Genomic DNA, 22,555 nt, shown 5'->3' with positions numbered 1-22,555 from the left:
GAACAGTTCCAAGTCTATTTTGAACTCTTCCCTGGTGATGAAACTGCATTGTCCAAAGTCTAGATGAACTGTATTGAGCAGGAATTGAGACAGTGGTTTGCAGGCAAAAGTTAAGCTGTTGTTTATTCTTCAGAATTTAAAAGATCAGAAGGAACAAATTGCTGGGGTATAATAATAAAAGGCCAGCTGCCAATTTAAGCAATATGCTTAGCAAATCAAGTGTGAGCCACTTCAGGAAAACAAATCATCTGAGAGTACAGCTGCCCTTTTTACTCCACAGTGTCAGGGATAACATGCACAGAAAGAACCTCCTATGCTTGTGACAGCTGAAAACAATGAAATACAGTTCAGGAAGGTGATTACAGGATGACAGCAGGTAGGGAATAAGAATCAAGGCCTAAAACTTTGTTTTTCTGATGATTGGTACTCGGAAGAATATAGAAAACACTGGTAGCACCACACTGGTGCCCAGAATGCTAGAATGTGTTTGTACACAGTGAAGGAAGATTGCAAGATGGGAAGCAATGGAAACAGGCCTTCAAGTTTCTGCTGACCCTAACCAGGAATAGTAAAGTAGGAACAATGTGTGGTTTTACACATTGTTCAAGATGTTCTTGTGGCTCTTGTTCATTCTCTGGCTCCAAAGCACTTGAACAGTCTGTGTGCAGAAAGACCTCCCAATGTCCTTCATGATCCGTGTCTCAAAGCCAGGGGTTGCTGGTGGGAGAAGTCTGGCTCCCATGTTATGGGTTTGTGAAATACAAGTCAAACCCTGCACTTCTGCATCCTCTTCTAGATGCTCCTCTGAATTTGTATCATTGCCTTGCACAGACTGCAGCAGCAGATCTCCTGTCTTGGCGAAGTCATGAAGCACTTCAGTATGTTTCTAGTTTGCAGAGACAAATCTAAGGACAGCTTAGCCTTTGTCAGCCTTCACTCCAAGTCTTCCATTTTATTGGGAAACTCATTTTATGGAAAGCGTGATATTCGTATTATCAGCTCATCTTCTTCTACTTTTCTCAACTACTGCCTTCTGAAATCCAGAAACTCTAAAATACACCAATTTAAAATCCAGCACTTCAGTCTTTGATACAGAATCAGGAACAAAAACGATTGCACTTTGTGGAAGTAACTTGTGTCCACTTGGGTTCCTGTTAACATAACCTGTCTATTCTGGGAGATGAATAGTGACAGCATGGATTTTCAAAATACCTTTTTTTTTTTTTTTTAGCACTTTGCTGACTACTCATACACACCTTTGTCTTTGTCATACACACCTTTTTTAATGCTGGTATCTTGAAGCTCAACAGACAAATAATTCATTTTACCATCTGCAAGTGAGGAATTACCACTTTCAAATTGAAACATTTATGTCTGTTTTGCATGGCACATAAAATCTTGAAGGAATTGATCTTTGAGCTGTCCTGCTGTTCATAAGTTATAAGAACAGTCTGGTTTGAAGGTAGACTTTTTCCTAGCAAGATTATCATCGCTCTGGTTTGATCAGTTTATCTGCTAAAGACACTTCATGCACTACCATGTGCATCATTAGGAATAATCATGCCTAACCTTCACACCTCTGTATGGCAGAAGTGTAGGTAATCCTTTTTTAAATTAGAAAACAGTCTGATTTGAAATGTCTTGATCTGGATTCAAGTTTTCCCCAGAAAAAAACAATAGGCTGCAGCACCTAGATCCATACATTGATCCATGTTCTCCATGTACTCCAAGGGCACATAGATGGATGGCTAAGCATTCCCCATGGAGGGAGTAGAACTACTGGTGCTTCATGCATTTGCATTATCCCCAAAACAGTGGCTGTGTGACTGATCAGCTAGAGCTTCCACTATATATCCAATGGATAACACTGGAAGGATATAACAAGATGAAATCACAGTCAGACATCATTATTTTAAAACACAAGTCTCCGGTGTTCTGGGCTGCTCTCACTAGTGATACATGGGAAGTGTGGAGGACAACAGAATCTGGTTTCTTTCCTATTTTATATTTTTCATGTTTGAAGGGGCAAGCCTGGGACCATTGGACCCGGGACCTGTTCATCCCATCCTTGCCACCACATCCGATCCTGCACTGGTAAGTGAGAGTGTGGGAGCTTACCAGAATTCATTCACATTTGACCCTTTTATAGCCAGGTAGTGCTATGAAGGAAACAGCTATTTAGGAGAGTTGCTGCAGTTTGTTTCTGCTCCCTGCTAGAACAAGGAGTGCAAAGTGCAAACAAGGTATTGGGAGAAAGTTGCTAGGCATAACCCAGTCCTCGACCCTCCCAGGAGGGGTGGTGTTTCAGTTCAGCTACATCCTATGAGGCCTGAGGAACCGAAATGTCCAGTGAACATCACACCACACAGCAGCAGTGGGATTAGTTGATATCCATGGCAGTATATCCCTTTGGCAGTACCTCTCCACAGAGATGTTTTTGGGCCAGACAGGAAGCAAACATTCAACTCTAGGCTTACATATTATCAGCATAATGATGCTTGGATCCCTAGGTGACCTCAGGTGACCTAGGTATGAACTGCATTCACTCAGTGACACTTCTGAGCTCACTAGCCTGGCTGGGGACTTCTCACATGGCTTCAGTGACTGGGTTCAAACAGGCCCTTCCATGGGCCAGGGCAGCATCTCGCACGGCTCCAGTGGCTCACTCGGCACAAGCTCAGAGACTGGAACAGATATGTGGGCCTGGGTATGCATGGCTCCAACACTAGCATTCAGACCATGCTTTTCATCCATATCCCACAACAAGTATGGAGAGAGAGCCATGAGAGGCTACTGGACTTTTAGGTTGTGACAGGTTTGAACCAAAGGTGAAAGGTTCTCACATCCTGGCCCACATTCCCCAGACTATGCAGTTCCACTTTAAAATCTCCAAGAAACTGCATTTTAGGGATGACTTAACATGTCTCCATCCTCTTTTTTTTCTTCCCCCCTGGGTTCTAACATTTGAAAGGGGCATTGAACAAACCATTGCCTGCCATGAAGGCAAGCATGGAGTGATGAGCAGCTGTATTCTAAATCCAGTCCTGGGCCTGTGAAGTGGAGAAAGGAGAGGTAAGAAGCGAGTCTCAGCAAAGAACTCCTCAGGGTTATAGAGGATATAGAGGTGGATGTGCACCACAGAAAGCCCCTCTGCTCTGAGGGGATACACGTCCTCTCGAAACACGGAGCTTTGAACCAGCTTGAGGAGAGCAAGAGGAAAATGCAGGTTCACAATCTCCCCTGACACTGCAGAGGAGAAAGAAAAGTGAGGGAAAGGAAACAGCAAGGACAAACATGTTCTCAGAGGAAAGTCAGGAAAAGTCAACTGTGGCATTCACACACAAAAAAAGAAACTACGAATCCTCCCCCTCCTCCACCCCTCTAGATTCCTTCTCTAAACCTGCACAGCTAAAACTGCAAATGCCAAGAGAATTTCAGAGCCACCCTCCTCCTGCAATTGCACAGAGGTATCCTCTCGCCCAGTCAAGCAATTTGCATGCTAATACAAGAACTACACTCACTTACTTGCAAGACAGCTGATTAATCCCTTCGATGTAGTAGCATACCCCACCATTGACACAATAGGACTTGGCTGTTTCGTTGCATTTTCTAGCATGCCCAGACCAGGAGGAGAGAGTTGTAGTTACTGCAGAAAAAAAAAATACACACACATATATACAAAACAGATATATCATTACTTCCTTTGTTGGGTAATTCTGGGTTTTTAGACAAAAAAGTTCATTACCAAAGTAAAAGCCCTCAAGCTACAAATCTCAACCTGTGCTTTTAGATGAGCCTTCAGCTCTTCAGGTCCTGGAAATGGACCTATCTGTGCCCAGCAAAGGTAGATAAGCAAGACAAGAGTTCAGATCGCACTCTCCTCCAAGTAATCAACATGTCAAGTCAAATTTGTCATTTTCGTGTCTGTGTTTGGAGTACCCCTTTCCCTGATCCCCTTGTCCTCCCCTTAGACATCACGCAAACTTTCATTGTCACGCAGGAGATTAGAAAGCCCAGAAGATGTGCTGCAGAATCATGGAGTCACTGTGGCATGCAGCTAAGTGCATCACACTATTACATCATGATCCAGGACATTGAAGGGGACATTTTACTGCTGGGAAGATACTCCATGTCTCTGGAAGAAAAGAGTTTTTCAGAAGCAAATGCCCTCAATTTGTTCCAAGAAAGGTCCAACACAATCAGGAATGGCACCATCTCTCCCTACCATATTTCTGAGTATTTCTCTGTCCTGCTCTAATGGGGTTGCCTGAAAAGACCAAAGAGAAACTCAGCATTAGAAGACAGTCAGCTCTGACCAATACTAAGAAGAACTCAGTCAACATTATTGATGCTTCCTGGGACTCAGATGCTTTTTCAATTTCAGATTTTCTTCCGGAGAAGAACTTTCCAAGTATGTAAAGTAGAAATGAAACTGACAGCACTCTGCAGGATTTCACTGCAATATCTGTCTCTAAGTGACCCAGTCAAACCTACAGCCTGAAACAAAGAGTTTCCATAGGCAAGACTAAGGCTTCTAGGAAGAGAAACATCTTTTGCCAGAGTAATTAATACAGGTTAGAAAAATGGGCCAACTTTCAGGATTGCAAGCCCTTCCGCGCATCACCAAAAGAAGAGATGGGTGCTCTAAAGCACCTGCTTTATTCGTGCTGAATGCTTTATCTCATTGAATATATTCCCCCTTCATGATCTACCCATATTGCTTATATCCTGACACTGACAACATTTACATCACCAACAGTGTTACTGATACATATTTCCAGCACCTTAATTGCTTTACTAGAGGTTTCCAAAGAGGAGATCTTAAATTTCTGTATCATTTTCAAGAAGATGAACAAAGCTCAAGAGAAGTTAGTGACTTCAAACAAGTTCTTGAACATTTGCCAAGCAGTAACAGACCTAGCAGGTCTATCAGACCACGCAGGGAAGGGTGAAGGGCTCCACAGGGACAACCATCATACCCACTGATTAGAACACTAGGAGTAAAACAGGGACCACCTTGGCACAGGTGTCAAGGTAAATAGCCAAGCCAGAATTGACTAGGATACACTCGGAACCATGAAGGAAGAAATGAGGCATGGGGGAGCCTGCTCTGGAGGCAGTTGGGCTGCTCTCCATACCTCAGGCAGCCCCTGTGCCCATCCTGGCACTGCAGCAGTCTTGAAGGCTGTGGCAAATACCTGCTCAGGGCACCCACAGTTTCCCAACAACAGGCACATCCCAGTACCTCGTAAAGCCCCTCATATTAATGAGATGCTTGGCACATGAACAACCAAAAGAGGTGGTTCTGGCTCTCTTCCTTTCAGGACTTGCTCTAACTGCATCAGATCTGTCTCTCTCTGAATAGGCCATTTCTTCATCCTGTGCACAGCAGGAGTAACCCCTGCTTACACACAGTTCAGGGCAGAATCAAGTTTGCTGTTTACTTTACTTGAGCTGATGCATTTTCCAGTCCCAGAAGGAAAACAATGACTTCCCCTGGCCAAGACAAAGCCTAGGTTATATGCTTAGCAGAGCACAGTCTTCAGCACAGACTTAAATACAGACAGTGCTACAATGAAAAATGGCAGCTCTCCTCATAAGGCACATAACACCAGGTAGCTGAGAGCAGTATGTGCAGAGCAGTGCACACCTGCTATAATGAATGCTGCTTTTTAGGATGGGAAGATGTTTTGATTGCACCACCAAAAGAGATCCTTGTGAAAAAAAAAAAAAAGCTCAAAATGAAAAATCCCAAATTTCTGTAGGGAATTTCAGGTTCCCCTTCCAATTAAGATTAAAGGGAAATAGAAGTCAAACCATTATAACCCATCAGCAAGCAGTCTGTACCATTTATACCTCTGCAGCACAGAGACACATTGCCCTTCAGGCTAGCGGAGGGAGGTTGGTTCAGGACAAGAGAGCTGTAAGTGTGTGGTAGCACCTGAGTTTCCCTGCAAGGGGGAAACCTCTCCTATTGCTTGATCCATCCACTTAAACCAAGTCTTAATGACAACTGGCATTTAAAAACAGGGCATGAAAGTAAAATCCAGCTTGATAGCATGCATCTCTAGTCCAGAACTCAGTCAGAGCCAGTGCATGGGCTTAAGGGTGTACTTGAGTGGGAAGCTACAGGTCATGGAGGCTGCCAGGTTAGTACAGGCTGACTGCTTTGCTCTTCAGTTCATTTTGGGCTACGGGGGCAAGTCTGTGGGAAAAGTGCAAAAGGAAAGGTACATGGAAAAAGCAGAATCACAGCCTGCAAACAGGCAATTTATCAGCTGCTAGCAAGCAATGACCTGTGGCTTCCATCTGGAAAATTCTCATGTAAATCATAAATCCTACAGGAAGGGAATGTACTCTGGAGTGAGTCTTCCACAAAAATGGAAGAGGGTGAAGGACGGTGAGAGAGAAATGCAAACAGAGCCAGGAACCTTCCAGCAGAAAGCACCTCACATAAAATTGCATAAAATGCCTGAAAAGATGGGCAAGAAGATGAACTGCTGCATGATGATATGACACCAGACTGGATTACACTGTTGACCAGCCACAGATTCCATGGGATTCTCATCTAATTTAAATGACACTGTTTCATTTAACTAAATAAAAAAAAATGGCTTGAATAAGACTTGGAATGTGAATGTTGTATACTTCTAAAAAGAGATCTGTCAGCAGATCTATTTCTGACAGAAGAAAAAAATGCATGGTTGATCTGTTCTCCTGGAAGCTCATTGTTATATTATATAGTTATATTTTAAATCCTGTTTTCTCCAAGGATAGTGTCTTTTCTTGAATTCCAATGTCTCCTAAAACTGAATCAATATACCTACAGCAACTTGTTAGTATCAGATATGGAGCAAAAGCTGAGAAAAAAGAAAGAGGCAGTTAGCCCAAATCCCTGTTGAGAAAAAGAAATACAAGCCATTATATAAGAACAAAAGCCAAGCTGAACTGGTCAAAGCAAAGTCCTGTCTTCCCTCTGAGAGTGGCCCACAGCGGATGTCCAAGGAAGGATAAATGATCAGGGTGAGCATACAGCGATCATATTCTTACAGCCATCCGGGATGAGCAATTCAGAGACAGCCGTAGTCAGCCGTAGTGTCTTTATATTTAATAACTTCTAATGGATTGCTCTGCCATGGATGTATCTAATTGCTGCATGAATTAACGTAAATCTTCCAACATCCATATCTCTGACAAGAGTTCCAGTGTTATGTACACAGTGTGCAGACATGTTTCCTTTTTGCTTTTTTTAGACCTGTCCTTTCCTAGACCTTACATCATAAAATAAAATAAAATAAAATAAAATAAAATAAAATAAAATAAAATAAATAAAAGCGATCATTCCCCTCTGTGCTTCTTTTTTTGTTTTGCTTTGGTTTGTGTTTTTTTTCTATTGTGGAATTACAGATACCACCTCTCATCTTTTTCCAGGATGGGGAGTGCTGATCTATTTAATAATCTATCATACAGAGACTGATCACTGCTGCAATCTTGCTTGATGCTATCTTTGAGTCTATTTTTAACTCTTGGAGATGGTGAGACAGAACTGTGGGAAGATCTCAACTTCCCACAGGGATCAGGGATGCACACGGTGTCTTTATGTCTCTATTATATCCATAATCATTCCTAAGGTGCAGTTCCTGAGTTTTGACTCTTATTGAAGACAAACCTTCGTCTACTATAACCCTAAGATCTCATTTCTGTGTAGTAACAGTTCAGAGCCTACCAAAATGCCTGGGATGTTCTTACAGCTGGGATTTCATGTTTACAAGGGGCATAGCTGCAACTTTTTGGGGAACAAGGAGGCAGAATGCTACTAGGCTGGAGAGCAGCTGGGAAAGCCCACATGTCTTGCTCTAAGCTTGATAGATTCAGTATACCCACCTCAGAAAATGTAACTATGCTAGGGATGAAAGTTTGACCATATGTGACCATATGTCACAGAGAAACACCGAAAGGAGTGAAGCCTCAGAGGCCAAGGATGATTTCAAGGTGTTTCCGCCATACTGGTAGAAAAATTCAAATCCAATTCAAATTTAAATCCAGTTCAAATTCAAACTGGGCACAAAACTCCTGCAACGTAGAACAAGACCTGGAGCAGCTTGCTCATCAGCAACTCAGATGTCCAGCAGGTCTGAGCGAAGAGCAAAGTAGAAGGAAATGAGGGGACAAGGGCTGGAGGAAGAGGGCTGTCACAGATGGATATAGTTGCAAAAGAGGCTGAAGCCAGGTTCTCTTAATGCTGTTACTCATCTATTCAATAAGGACAGTGTTGAATACACACATGAAAGATTTAGAGCACAGTGATCATTAGGAGCATCTACTCGCCACAGAGCACCTGGATTTCCAGGGGTTAATGGCATTGGTGAGGCATTAGAGAGTAGAGCCACAACTACCAACACTGCTATATTGACTTCCCTTCACTTAATCCATCTACTCAGAAAGGTCATTAATGATCAACAGGAAATTCTCTGCAATTTCTTTCTCACACATCATTTAAGCTTTGCAGAAAACTCACCAGTTTACTCATAGAAAGCTCCCTCTTCAGTTTCCAAAGAGTTAATTAATGCAGCTTGGACTATAAATTATGCTTAATTTTTCACAAACTACAGCTACTGTCGAGCAAAGCATGGAGACAGTGATGGTTTAGAGCTGATTTTTGCTGATCTTTTTTTTTTTCTCCTTTTTTTAATAGAGTTGACTGGTGGGTTCATTGAGTACAGACACTTTGCTCTTTCAATATTTAGACATTCAGTTAGATAAATGAGCTCAGCTACTCAGAGAGTGTATACAAATTGCCTGCTCTGTATATACCTCATGTACTTACTGATAAAACACAGAATTGCTGAGGTTCCTCTCAACCTAGTTATTCCTATCCCTTGTCGGAATGTATGAGAAGGTGTCTGGTCAAGCTTTTCCAAAAGTTGTAATCCTGGAGCAATTCACACTAAATCCGTGATTTACACTGATTAATATACTGAGGACTTGTTGATCCTAACCATTCTCTTCATGGGACATTTTTGTACATCTGGGATGGCACTTTCTTCTCTCAATAAACCCAAATGGAGCCCTGATGCTCGTCATCAGATGCTATCTAAAAGATTGAAAATGCTTTACATAAAATCAGAAATCCTGTCCAGATTGGGGCTCACCTGACAGATGATGGGGACAATCCAGTGTTAAGCATCCTGCTCCTGTATGTTTATTCATTTGGAAATTCCCCAGTATTCACCTCTCCATTCTACTGATAAAGTTCCTGCTGGCTGAGGAGACGTGATCAGCACCTTCCCACTTCCTGAGTGCATCAATAGCTTCAATAGCTGCAATACAAATGCCGTACTGCAGGACACTCAGCTCAGAGCAACATATTGCTGGTCAAAATGATATTCATCTGTCATCTTCACTGGTTGGATGCCTCACAGAGAAGCAAGTTTAAAGGGGACTACTTGTTCCTGTAGAATGTATAGCTTTTGCATGGGTAAATTCCCATTTTAACATAAAGCTTCCAGTCTCATCTCCACGTTGATCTCTCCAGTTGTATGAAGTTGACCTTCCTAACCTTTTTTGCTCCCACCAGGCTGCCAGAAAACATCCAATAGCACTGCAGTATTTTATTTCTTGAATTCTCATAATCATTGTAATAGCAGCAATATGATACTTCAATGAAAGGATTTGTTCAACAATGTAAAAAGCCTTCAGCAGGGCCAGTGCCAGCATGAATGCTTTGCAGGTGGGACAGTCGAAGTCCAAGAAGTGAAACACCATGCCAGAATCAAACAACGGAGGCAGAAAGGCAAATCAGATAAACTGGTAGTTTACAGCCTCTTCTTCAAGAGGATGGTTCCAGCTCCCTCCTACACTATATGCCACACTTATATCTTCTACTTTACACTGCACTGCGAGTGGTAGGAAAATATAACCTTGCTGCAGTGGTTATTTCAAAAATAAGCCATGTGAAAACTAAGTAATGAACTTCACATGACACTAAACAGGCCTGCCACAACTCTCTCTGAAGATGGACAGCAAGATCTACAACACGTCCATCTCGAGGTACCATGCTTGTGTGCAAGCAGACCTCACCCAGTCATCAACCACACCTCCAGCTGTGGATCCTAAATTTAAAGTTTAAAACTACCTGAACAAAGGCCACACCAGGACTTATTTTTAGCCTAACATTAAAAACTAGTCTGTCTGCATATCCCTTGGCAGATTGCCCTGAGTCTGTTCTACCTTTACTCTGGGCAGGCTAGACTCTCTTTAGCTCCAAACCAACAGCACCATGTTCATGTAATATTGTTAGCTCTAGGAGAGCATAGCGCCTTTGGACTGGAGAGACCTGGAGTGTGCAGAGATTGACCTGCAAAATAACATGTTTATCTACCATGGTCAATATAAAAGAGCTTCTGGTAAAGGTACCGTGTGGACTTGAGGGGGATGAAAGGAATTGATTGAACCTTATTCACACAGCACATTTTGCTGTGGTATGTACCAAGACTTTGGTTTGACTACGTGTGACCACTTATAGACCATATCATAGTACAGCCATTGTAACCACAGCCCACCAGGCTCTCATGTGTGAGAGAGAAAGTCCCATGGTGGAGAACATAAATAAAGCATCCCCATCATCAATCATGCTTAACACTGGGGAAGACAGTAAAATGGGAGAGAGAGAGCATAAATGAATCCAAAATGAAAGGTCATGCATGCAGTCCAAGAACAGCACGAAAATAACAGTCAGTAAAGCTGTGGAACCAAACTGGAGGGCTGCACTTATCTGGAGAAAGATGGATTTTCTCATTCACCATCACAGCAATTTTTTAATGTCACTTCAGAGAGGGCTTAGGATCCCCAGTGGTTGGAGTAAAGGCCCAAAATATCAACAAACCAGAGAGCCTAGCTTCCATTCAGGTGCTTCATAAAATATCCCCAAGTCCTCATGTTCCCAGTACGATTCAGCACTCTCTCTCTCTCTCTCCTGTCCTTTCTCTTTCTTTGGTCTTCTCGCTTAATCCCAAACCTAGCTATTCTCCAGAGCACCAGTGGACAGAGATGAGATGGCCCTGCAAGAATTGCCCAATCTATATAGGCTGGTAAAGCAAGAAGACCTGACCAGACTGGCTATATGATGTCCCAGACATAGAACATGAACAGAGTCCAGGTAATCAAATGCAGTGATCTACATGTTGCTTCAGAGTATCTGTCTATGACCGACAATATTTTGTATCTTGACAGTATCAAAAAAACTACTTCCTCCACACAGCTTATATTTTCCTTTATCCTTAAGAATATACACATTTGTCAAAGATGAGGAAATGGACTAGAGGACAACTCACAATTCAAAAACAAGGAAGGAATTACCTGATCTTTTCAGAAATTTCAAGCATTGTTTTACCTTTTAGAAATGAAACGTCAATGAGGTTTCAGTATGTTTGTCCTGCATAAGCTTTCCTTTTTCAAAATGTTCTACAGATTGCTCTGATTCGTCTTACATTTTTGTCTCCATCAAGACATTTATAATCTTGGACACTAAGTTTCCTATTCTGTTTACCAAGTAGATATGTAGGCACAAACTTCTGAACCTTAACTGCTTCAGGCTGCACAGTGACAGGTTCACATTACCATTTTGAGAACTCTGGAGTAATTTCTGATGTTGAAATGTACATAAAGGACCTTTTTCTCTACATCAGGGCACCTGATCAAGTTACCTGCAAGTTCCTGCCTGTGAGCTGAGCTGCTGTAATCACCCAGCTACAGAGTCTTATCCTGTGACATATGTATAGTATGACTTATTTTTAACACTTTTCCACTATGGACCCAACTAACACATTTATCTCACATTTACTGGGCTGAATAGGTGGACCCTTTGCTAAAAGTAGTAGCACAGCTGCTCTTTCAATCCCCAGTGCTTTCTGAGGAGCACGTAGGATCCCCTCTACTCTGGCAATGCTCTGTAGCAAACATATATGTATAAGAATGTAGTACCATTCCAAAATATGCAATATCATGGAAGGATTTGCTCAGACACCAGAGATTTCTTTTCTGAATCTGGCCATCAAAGTCCAGAGATCTATATAGGATATAGATCTGTAAGATCTATACCACATTTCTGTGGCCAGGCTAGCACCCGTCCCCTGCCATGGCCCAGTTTGGTACACCTGCTAGATGGCCTTATCTTATCTGAAGGTACCCACACTACCAAATGAAGTTGAGTGGGATCCCAAGACCATGCACATGCCTTATAGTGGAGGCACCAAGAACCCCAACTCTTTCTCTGGCAGATCCCAAGTTGCATCCACATATATAAAGCAAGGATGAAAGGCAAATTTTGGTCCATGTAGCTCCCAGAATGCTGCACAAACAGATCCCATATCTTCTGAACGTTTTGTCTTTCTTGCAGGTCCAAACTGGTATGGAGACTGTCTCTACCTAGAAATAGAATGGGAGTTTGGGTTTCTTCATACTGTCATGAGGGCTGCCAGAACCATATGAAGCAGGGTCTCCATCAAAAGGAACCTACTTCAGACAACATGTGGGCAGGAGGAGCAGCACTTGCTGAAGAGAACCCCTGAACAGCAGTATGTGTGTGGTATGGCAGTATAGATGCTCACAACAAGCTGTGGTGGAACTCTGCCTCCTCGTCCTTTGGTTACAGATGTCAGGTGCCAGGCAGGCATTCAAAGAGGCTGAGATGGAAAGCAGTGTAACAAAAAATGTTTCCAAAGAGCAGGGAAAAGCCCTTTGGAGACCTGGGTCACATTTTGAGTAGCATCTGGTGTCCAAACTGGATGCATGTTAAAGTCCAGCAAGCCAAAATGAGCAGTGCCTAGATGTCTGTAACTCCTGGAGAAGAGGAGGAAAGCAGGATGTAGTAGCATTTGCTGGAAGCTTCATTTAGAGGTGCTAAAAAGGCTTTAATTGCACTCCAAGAGGGAGATATATCTAATATCCCACTCCTGTTCCCAAGGCAGACATAGAGAGGAAGGCTAGACTATCAAGGAAGGAACTAGGATCTTCAGGGAAAGTGATAGTTAAAACCTCATACGCCAAGCGAGCAACAAGGAAATGGGAAGAGGAGGCACAGGGCAATCCAGAGAGAGAGGGTCCCCCGCTAAAGAGCCAGCTGAGCTGCGAGAGATCACAGCGAGCTTCGTGCCTGCTTCGCACCAGAGCCATGGACCAAACATGAGCGCAGACGAAGTTCCATCAGCAAGCAGCCCTCCTTTCCTGAGCAGCTCCAGCTCTAGTTCCGAACAAGTGTCAGCTCACATAGTGCTTTCTCTACACGATGTTTAAAACCCAGTAGATCATTTAAAGTCTTTCACTGAAACGAGAAGACAGCCTACAGGTGCCAGGCAAACTTTAAAGTATAGGTATTTAAAAGAAGTGCAAGAACTTTAAAAAAAGAAAAAAAAAAAAAAGATACTTGTAGCTTTCCAGATCATCACATCCCACAACAGTTTCTTCAGCTCCTCCATATTTTATACGCATGTGCAATTGATAGCAGTGACTGCATGTAAAAATTAAGGGGGAGCATGATCTATTCAGGTAACATTTGAGAGATATTAGGAAAAAAAAAGGAATATAAAAGAAAAAGACAGCTACAACTCTAACTCTGGAGATTTTACTATCCTTTACATCAGTAAGAAAGAGAAGCACACAATCAAGGACGACAGTCCCACAAAGCAGATGCGAAAGTTTCTCCAAAGGAGAAATTTTCATGCAGGCCACATGGCATTTTTGAAAGTTTCTTCTGTACTGTTAAAATTCTGCTTTCAATGAAATCAGCATGTATCTAAAGCAATAAATACATAGCATGAATCTATGCTAGCGAACACTGTGGTCATTGCATTAACGCTGCTACATCTCAATATATTGTCAGCAGTAGAGTGGATGGCTAAGAAGAACATGAGTAAATTAAGTGCAGCTTTATAATCAGGAAAGCTGCTAAAGGATATCTGGCCAATGCCTTGCTGTGGCTGAAATTAAAGATTTCCTTTAAAATCAGAAAAGATTCAGTCTTCCAAGCAGAAAACATCTGCATTAAATCTCAAAGGCAGAATTGTCAACACACAAGCACAGCCAACTATGTTGTCAATTCTGGGCAGGAGCAACTGGAATGGAAATATAGCACAGATTTTAAAATAACTGCCTTGTCCAAGACTCTCTGGGTGTACGCTCGTTTGGACGGGATCCTGACAGGCTGTCCAGAGTGCTGACTGTGTCTGGGTTGGGAGATGACACTGAAAGTGGGGACACACTCCACTGCAGAAATAATTCCTCTACCAGAAAGAGATGAACACAGGGCCAGATACGTGACTTCTAGATTTGCATTCATATATATCACTCTCTGCTTTGGCTTTTATATTTGTGCATTTTCTATCGTGCACAGGACAATCCAATAGAAAGCAATGCTAAAGCATTTCCACCAAATGCAATCAAATTAATGTTTCAGGAAATCTGTTCCTGACTTCTTTAGGCTTAGGAGAAAATGCGATGGCATGGTTCAGCCATATTTTCTGCATTTTTTTTCTTATGACATACACTCAGAAGACTCATGTCTCTTTCCTTGTCTTTCTTCCTTTGTTTTTCATATCTATATCTTACCAGTATCAAACCCAGGTATTAAAAGATCTGTTAGTGCTTAAAATCTAGCCGCTGTTTCAAGTAGCATGTTCTTCATATAACCACTGCATTAGTTATCATCTTTCTCTCTAGATTAGACACCAGCAACATAAATTGCATTTTTGAAGGATTTAGTGAAAGATCAATGGCTTTGGGAAAAATCAAAGTGAAATAGAAATTAAAGAAGATTCCAGAAGGCAATAAAACATTCACACAAAATGTTTTGTAAGAATAAAACAAATAAAGGGAAAGAAACTATTGGAAGGGAAAGGGAGAGGAGAGGTACTTACACTCTTCTTCCATAACAACTATTTTAGTTTCTGAGGCTGGTAAGACTTGTGGTGCTTTCGTTGTTCCTAGGGAAATTAAGGTAAGAAAGTAGTGAACAAAATATCTAGCTTGACCACAGAAGGGTGGGCTTAGTTATTGCGGGGAGGAGGATGAGAGCAGATACTGCTTGGTGGCACAGGCTGGAGAAGCTGTGGACATGTTAGTACTGGTTAGAGTATATTTATTTGGATAATCAGGTAAAAGAGGCAAATAAATAAGTGCCCCTGTAGAGGATGGCACAGTGCAGGTCAGTTCCCTGCTATAAAAAGATTCATGCCATTAGGATCTCTGTCAGGATAAAAAGGCATAAATGGTTCAAGATACGTAGCTCAGAATTCACCAGGTAAGATGGGGAGTGAAATGGTGGGAAGTTCTCTTAGCCTTCATGGCCATGAGTATGCGAAGATGAGATCATGGAGGATAACGAGTAAAACATGAAGTTGTGTTAAGAAAGATAGGATCATACGATGAACCTCCATCCTGTTCAAATGTCTGCAGTTCTTCAACATAAACTAATGCTTTCATAAGAGATGGAGGAATGTATACTAGATGAAGGTCATGGCCCAAGGTCCGAGGCAACACAGGAGCTAGAACAATAGTTCTTTCCTCCTTATAAGCCACGTTACTAGGAAAATCCAGCATTCACCAGCTCTGTGCAAACTGGCTGGATCAAAGCCTCTCCTATCAAAAGGTAAAAAATTGTCCAAGGAGAGAGCACCAGCAACCCATGCAACAGGGCCATAATTTACCCTTTCAAAGACAAGGAAAAGAGCACCAAGAAATAGTAAATTATAAGACAAGAGAAGAACTTTTTTTAAAAAAAAAAAAAGCTCACACAAAATATTGATTTTTCTTGAGGTGCTTAGCAAAGACAAGGAAAAGGGGGAGGAGAGGTGGGGTTCAACCAAGGGAATGTGTAGAAATTTAAGGAAAAGAGAGGCTAAAGCAAACACATTTCAGATGCTTCCTCATCCCACTTCCAATGACAATACTAGACTGTTCAATAAAAAGAACTAGGATTTTTTCTTTTTTTTCTTAAGAATGCATTTGACTTGCCAAAAAAAAAAAAAGAAAAAACCCTCTGATAATAGCACCAAAGTACAATATGCTTTGGCCAAAACCAGAAGCATGTCCTCATAAAAGTGACACTCTCCCAAAGCTTTTCTAAGCGGAAACTTTTATTTCTGTGCTCAGTACTTTGTGAAAATACCAGAATTACAGAAGAGAGATGAGCTGCCGGGTTTGGAAGATGGGCATTTTTCTGAGTGACAAACAGTTGCTGTATTGTCACCACTCCTTTTTAAAGAAAATCTCTTTTCACTGTAGTGTTCTCATTGATTTGCAACAGATTTGCAGGAGTGAAATAGTCCTCCTTTGAAATAGATATAAACCAAAAACTAATAGTGGAATAAAGCTAAAGCAAAAAGTACTTTGCAAAGGTAATTCTGCCTCACAAGGCTGAAAAATTATTACCAACAGACTGAACCTCAGATAGTAATCACCATGTGCCTGAGTATCTCATGTGTGAACTTTTCCTCTGCTAGCTGGGACTCAAGTGGGCTCAGGAGCCTCCATCTCTGGCCTTTGTACCCCCCCTGAAGGGGAAGAGCACATTAGGCTAAACGGGCTCCTCACTTTCCTCAATGCTCAACTCAATCTTCAAGAGCTTAGGCAGCTTGGACCACTTTTTGCAATGCCATGTTCCTGCAGAGGCATCCAGAGGTTTCCCCAAACTTTGAGTCTCCAAATCACAAGATGTGCTGTTAACTCAGAACCTTTTCCCGGGCCTGGATTCAACCATCTGTAAGTATCAGAGCAAAATTATAGTGTTTCCAATAGTACTGCTAAGTGTCAGGTCACTACATGCATTTACAGCAGAAGGCCCCAGAGCATCAGTCTCAGGCAGTCTGCCCAGTAGAAGCAGATACACCATGTCCAGGGACAGGGCAGTAAGAAGCAGCAGGAGCTGCTCAGGGAAAAGTGGGAAGCCTCCAAAGTGAGGCTAGATCTTGCTACGACTCATCATCACTCTTATGGACTTCTAGTTCTTTACAGAACAATATGTGGGGACTTAGTTCCAATAGGATCAGTGCTATGGAGCCAAGAGAACAATGCAGGCAGGGACAGCAGGATGCATGTTTGTGGATGCAAAGAGAAGTAGGTAGGAGGTTTCTGTTGGAAATATAGAAGAAGTAGGCTTGCAAAACTGAAGTGAGGAAAACTATCTGGCTCACAAGAAGGCCTAGCAGCAAGGATGGCTTGGAAGGAAACAAAGAGGGAGACTCCAGGGGAAGAAGCGCAGAGAGACAGATGAAAGATGCTTGGCTCTGGGAAACTCCAAAAGGAAGCAGTGCAAAGTGAGACAGAGTGGCAGAAACTTACAGAATCACCATCATCTTCCCTTTGCATAGCACTGCAAACAGTATTCAGTTGCAAATGCTTGCTGTGCTGTTAGGTGCCCCTCAAACAGCAGCAAAGGTGTGCATGCAGCTGAGAACCACAAGCCAAAGGCAGATTTATAAGGCAGCTGAGAGAATGGATTAATCAATAGTAGGACAAACCATGTAATCTTCTGTCTATTGCATCTGCAAAGCTTTGCAGCCTGCAGCTCCTTATAGGCAAAAGGGCAGGCCAGATGTTTGGGTCTCTTCATTGATTTACTAGTCTCAACATATTGGTGGGCAGCCCAAACGCTTCCTTGCACTCTGCAAGACCTGAGCGGGAGCAAGCCGCTGCTCCTGTCTTTGCTATCAAACCTCCATGTAGTGGAAGACTTGTACACTGCCAAATGCCGCTGTTACTTGTACATGCAGGAAGATGTAGTACAAAGTTGCAGTGGCCTGACTTGCATTTTCCTGGTACAAAAAGTAGAATGCAAGGTCGAAGCACCGTTCAATCAGATATGCCTCCTCTAGTGAAAAAGTATCGCTAATGACAGGGAAGGGCAAGAGGACGTAGACAGAGTTCTGTTTGCAGAACGTGTACTGCTCATGCATGCTCCATGGGGGATTTTGCACAAGCAGCTCTCCATTGAAACGGGGATAGTGTGCACTGGTGTTGGACAGACAAGAGCATGAGACAGTGAAGAGGAGCAGCATGGCCTCACTTAGCTAACTCTGGACATCTTTTCTATTACAACTGAAAAAAAAATCACAGCAGAGTTTTAGGGCTAGCCTCATAGAAGATTCGACATGGATTCATAGACAGAAGATTCAACATGGATTGCCTTTTACCTCTGGAGTCCTTTGGAACAGGCATGGCACTCGCATTCTACTGGGCAACTAACTGAAGGGGAGGCTATGTGACAATCCAGCCTTACAAAATAAAGATTTGGGACTGCAAACACTGCTGAGGCAGAGGTTAATAGAGAAATAAGATAGCAGGACAAAGCTACCTTCCTTCACATGTGACTAATGCTAAAAAGAGCACAACAGCATAGAAGCTGGGTGGCATCGAAGGGCTGATAACACAGAGCCCAGGCTCCCTCAGTGGCTTGTGAATGGCAGGAGAAAGAGCTTAGAAAATGAGATTTGTACAAAGTCATCCCTCCCTAAGTTGTACCCTTCAAGCTTCTGGTAATCATTTTAGGGACTTTCAGAGCTGAAGGGTACACCCAAACCATCATGTTAAGCAATGCAATTGTAATGCCCAAGATAATAAAACCACCTAACCTCAGGCTCCATCCACTGAGCTCTAAGAGATGGAGCACACACTCTAGGATGAAAAACAGAAGCAACTTCACTCATTACAAAGCTATGGTTTATTTTTTTGTCTTATGGTGAATTTTGCTTCTCAGAAATTCTTTTAAAAAAAGAAAACATCAAGCCCACCAGCTTTCTATCCTCCTTCCCCCCTTTAAAAAACCCATAGTCTGCAAGTTTATTTAAAATGTAAATCAACACATTGCCAGTGACAGATAACAAAGACAAACATTTATGCTAAGTTGCATTTTTCTTATCTCCCAAGATTAATTTACTTGATATACTTAAAGTATGAAACAAAATTCAAGATGAAGCATGTGCAGAACCTCCTGTTATCTGCTTGAATGGCAGACAGCTTGAGACATTTGCTAATTTCTAACTTACCACTTTTCACATTCAGGCTGCCTTTTGCGGTGTCTTTCCCTAAAACGTTCTCTGCTTCGCAGCTGTACTCCCCAGCATCTTCCAGCTTCACCTTGTTGAACTGCAGTCTGGAAATCTTTCTGTTGAAAAGTACAGCAGACATTTCTTATTCAATTGCTAACCATCTTCATGAACTGATAACCATTCCTGACCCTGATAAGTTGCCTAATAGGTCAACCCATCTTGAGCAGATGGATGGTCTGACTTTGCAAGCTGGATAGGCTCAAGCCTAGTCAGGTTCTGGATGAGACCCTTCCCAAAAATGCTACAGTTTGGTCTGATACCTAATCTCATTCTCCAACAGGTCACATGCAGGAAGTCAGAAAGTCTTAGAAGGGTTTTGAAGTTCCAGCACTCCAGCACACAGACTTTCTGCTCTGCACAAAGGTAATTTTAGTGATGAATGGCAGGCTTTACCTGCAAGAAGATGTGGAAATAAGCCACATAAAGCACCATTTTGCAGTACAGAGCACTTGAATGCAAACACATATTATGGCCATGACAGGGATGGGGAACTCATTATTTCCCTGTGTGCAAATCAAAGTCCCATGACTTGACCTAGACAGTGAGCTTGTAGCTTTATCCAGGCCAGTGATTAGGGCACACTGTTTCCCCCAAATACGGAGACTCCAGGGCAGTGCAAACATGTGGGGGCTGAAATCCGCACAGTTATCTTATTAATATTGACCAGAAGTACGTGGAAAAAGCAGAAGACATTGACTGCCCGTGTCACCTTACAACCTATGCTGCATGTTTAATGAGAACAGAGGCTGCTCTGTGACAGAAGAGTACAAGTGCTACAAGGAAAAAGAGCATTGCCTTTCCCACAGGGTAGAATTGATGTCTTATTCTCTGGGATGTCTCTCTGATTAATAGGCAAAAATATTTTGTTAACTAATTCAACAGAGATGCATTGGGAGCCTTCAGCACATAGCAGCAGTCACTCATGAGACCATAGTGAGACTGCTATCTTGTATTCTCTTCTGGGGAGAACATCCTTCTCCACTTTCTACCCCAAGCTGTTTTCTCAGGTCTGTGTCATACAGTCACTGTATTTAGAGTCTTGAGAACACTGACAACTTTAGCAAGAAGTCCCAGGGGCCTACATCACCGAAGGCAAATAAAGTTCCTTTTATGTGGAAAATAATCACTAGCTTTGGAAATATTTCCAGTGCTACATTTGTCATCTTAAAAAGATTTTTCTCTGGGCTGTACAAAGCATCATCCACCAATCCATAGGAAGTCCTTCACAGAGACACACTGACATTTTTTAACATCCTATCATGCTGCCTCTAACGAGAGCCAAGGCGCAAGGACACAGCATGAACATCTCACTAGTCATATTAGTAAATTAAAAGCACTTGGAGAGGACTTGGTACAGCTCCCAGGACACAGGCACTGCCCTGTTTTACAGGATGCGGTCAAGTGCTCAATTGCACGAGTTTAGGCCCCATGTGGAGCAATTTTTAAATGAATGTTGACAGTGTGTGGAGATTTCTTGAATCCTTCTAATCCTAGGTTTCCACTATTCTGCTGTGCAAAACCAGTTATTTTGGCCAACATTTTCAAATGTGGCTGCCTATATAAGCAGGCTGATTCACAGAGGTACAAAGCTTCCTTGATTGCGAACACTCTAAACGTCCCTGCATTTTCTCAAGTTTCAGAGGGTCACCTGCAACGTGGTCCTTGCTGTTGTGATGCCTACAAGTCTAGCAGCACCCAAGAGAATGCAAAGCACCTAAGAGCCTCCGGGGCCTCTTGCTGTCTGGTGACAGTTGGGTGCTGCATCTCAACAGGGAGATGTTAGAGGTACCTGATGAAGGGATTTTGCACTGTTAGTCTACAGCAGTCCTGAACCATGTTCTCCTCTCCTACCGCAAAGATGGGTGTAGTAACACCTGGCAGATGGGCAAGGCAGGCTCCTAGTACTACTGCATATAACCCCAACAAGACTGATCCCAGCAAGGCTTTAGTTTCTCCGAACTATCTTAAACCTTGGTAACAGTATACGCCATTTGGTTTCCAAACCACTAGCTAGTAGCTAAAGCTGTAGCTGCAAAGTGAGTAAGGCAATATGTACAGAAGGCAGCAAGACATGAGTTCCTGGGAAGCTTTGAAAAGTGAGGCTATAACTCAGTCTCCCAGAAAACATCAGTCACCCTTGCATATTGTCATGCTTGGATATCTCTTAGTGCAGAACTGAAAACATTAATGAACATGCTGCTTTCAGCTTTCAGAGGATAGATATTGTAATGATTATTGGCTGCATCACAATCTCATATGCAGGGCACGTTTTGCCATGTGCAGTATCTGGAAAAATCCACTACAGCATTAAAATATCACCTCTGTACATGATCTTTTACAGACAAAGGCTTTTAAGACCCAAAGATACAAATTAGCAAGTTATTACTAACACAAAAGGCTAATGAAGGGGATCACGCTTGACAGTTTCATCTCCAACAACAGAAAAAACATTTGGTCTTTTACCTGGCATTGGAGGAGAATATAACCAGAAAAAAAATGCAATGTTCTTATTTATAGAACATCAATGTCAAGGTGAAACCAAAGAGGCTTATTTTCTTTTAATGCACAAGACTGTCACACTGTCAAAACAGCTTGTTTTTTATCTTCTATCACAGTTTGTGAAAATCCTTTTTTTTTTCTTTTTTAGTAAGAATTCCTTGAAAAATCAAGAGTTTTTTTTCTTACTTTTCATACATCATTCCGAGATCAAGGTAGTCCCTCCTGGTCTCAATACTGTGATGTATAATGTCAGGCCAGAGACTTGGAGAAGGGAGATGAAAGATACAGAGGAAGACAGGTTTTGTTGCAGAGTATAGCCACAGTAATGAGAATCTTCCTGTTCCAGATAGCACTGAAACAGTGAGGCAAATAGCTTGTTATACTACATTCGTTGTACACCTTTTAATTCACAGAGACAATGCCTGTGCACTAAAAGAACTGTGGACAAATCTAACAGAGATCAATCTTTGCCTAATCCATGTATTGTAAAGAGAAAGATGACCGGTCTACCTTCAGTCTTAGCCTAAAGAAGAGAAGACAGAGAGGATCTTATCAGTGTGTGCAAATACCTTAAGGGCTAGGTTCAGGAGGACAGGGCCAGGCTATTTTCAGTGGTGGCAATCAACAGGAAAAAAAGGCAATGGCCACAAACTGAAACAAAGGGAAGTGCATCTGAACATGAGGAAAAACTTCTTGTATGTGAGGGTAAGAGAGTGCTAGAGCAGGTTGCCCAGAGAGGCTGTGAAGTCTCCTTCTCTGGACACATTCAAAGCCCACCTGATGTGATCCTAAGCAATGTGCTCTAGGTGACCCTGCTTGAGCAAGGAAGCTGGACTAAATGATCTCTGGAAATCCCTTGAAACCCCAACCATTTCATATGATTCTGTGAAGTGCATCTGAAATACTTCAGAACTGCTTAGAAAACTGATATTTCAATTTACTCCTCCTGCTGTCCC

General features: G+C 42.3%; 1 protein-coding gene across 4 annotated transcripts in view; it reads right to left on the bottom strand.

Moving 5' to 3' along the window:
- NRG2 (neuregulin 2) overlaps positions 1-22,555 on the bottom strand; it is a 166,964-nt gene that overhangs the window by 32,766 nt on the left and 111,643 nt on the right. For 3 of the 4 annotated variants that reach the window (XM_088522685.1, XM_088522684.1, XM_088522686.1), the window contains exons 3-4: positions 19,038-19,156; positions 3,526-3,646 (exon numbers count right to left, since the gene is read on the bottom strand). In XM_088522685.1, the coding sequence (XP_088378811.1) occupies positions 3,526-3,646; positions 19,038-19,156 (240 nt within the window). Of the gene's footprint in view, positions 1-3,525; positions 3,647-14,912; positions 14,979-19,037; positions 19,157-22,555 lie in introns of all 4 variants that reach the window. The other variant, XM_088522682.1, reaches the window with a different exon arrangement.

This window comes from Tinamus guttatus, unplaced genomic scaffold, assembly GCF_059628265.1.
Source record: "Tinamus guttatus ecotype Peru unplaced genomic scaffold, ASM5962826v1 Tinamus_guttatus_pri_ptg000155l, whole genome shotgun sequence".
Taxonomy (NCBI): Eukaryota; Metazoa; Chordata; class Aves; order Tinamiformes; family Tinamidae; genus Tinamus; species Tinamus guttatus.
Note: the sequence above shows the minus strand (reverse complement) of the source record. Positions and strands in the feature narration are given on the sequence as shown.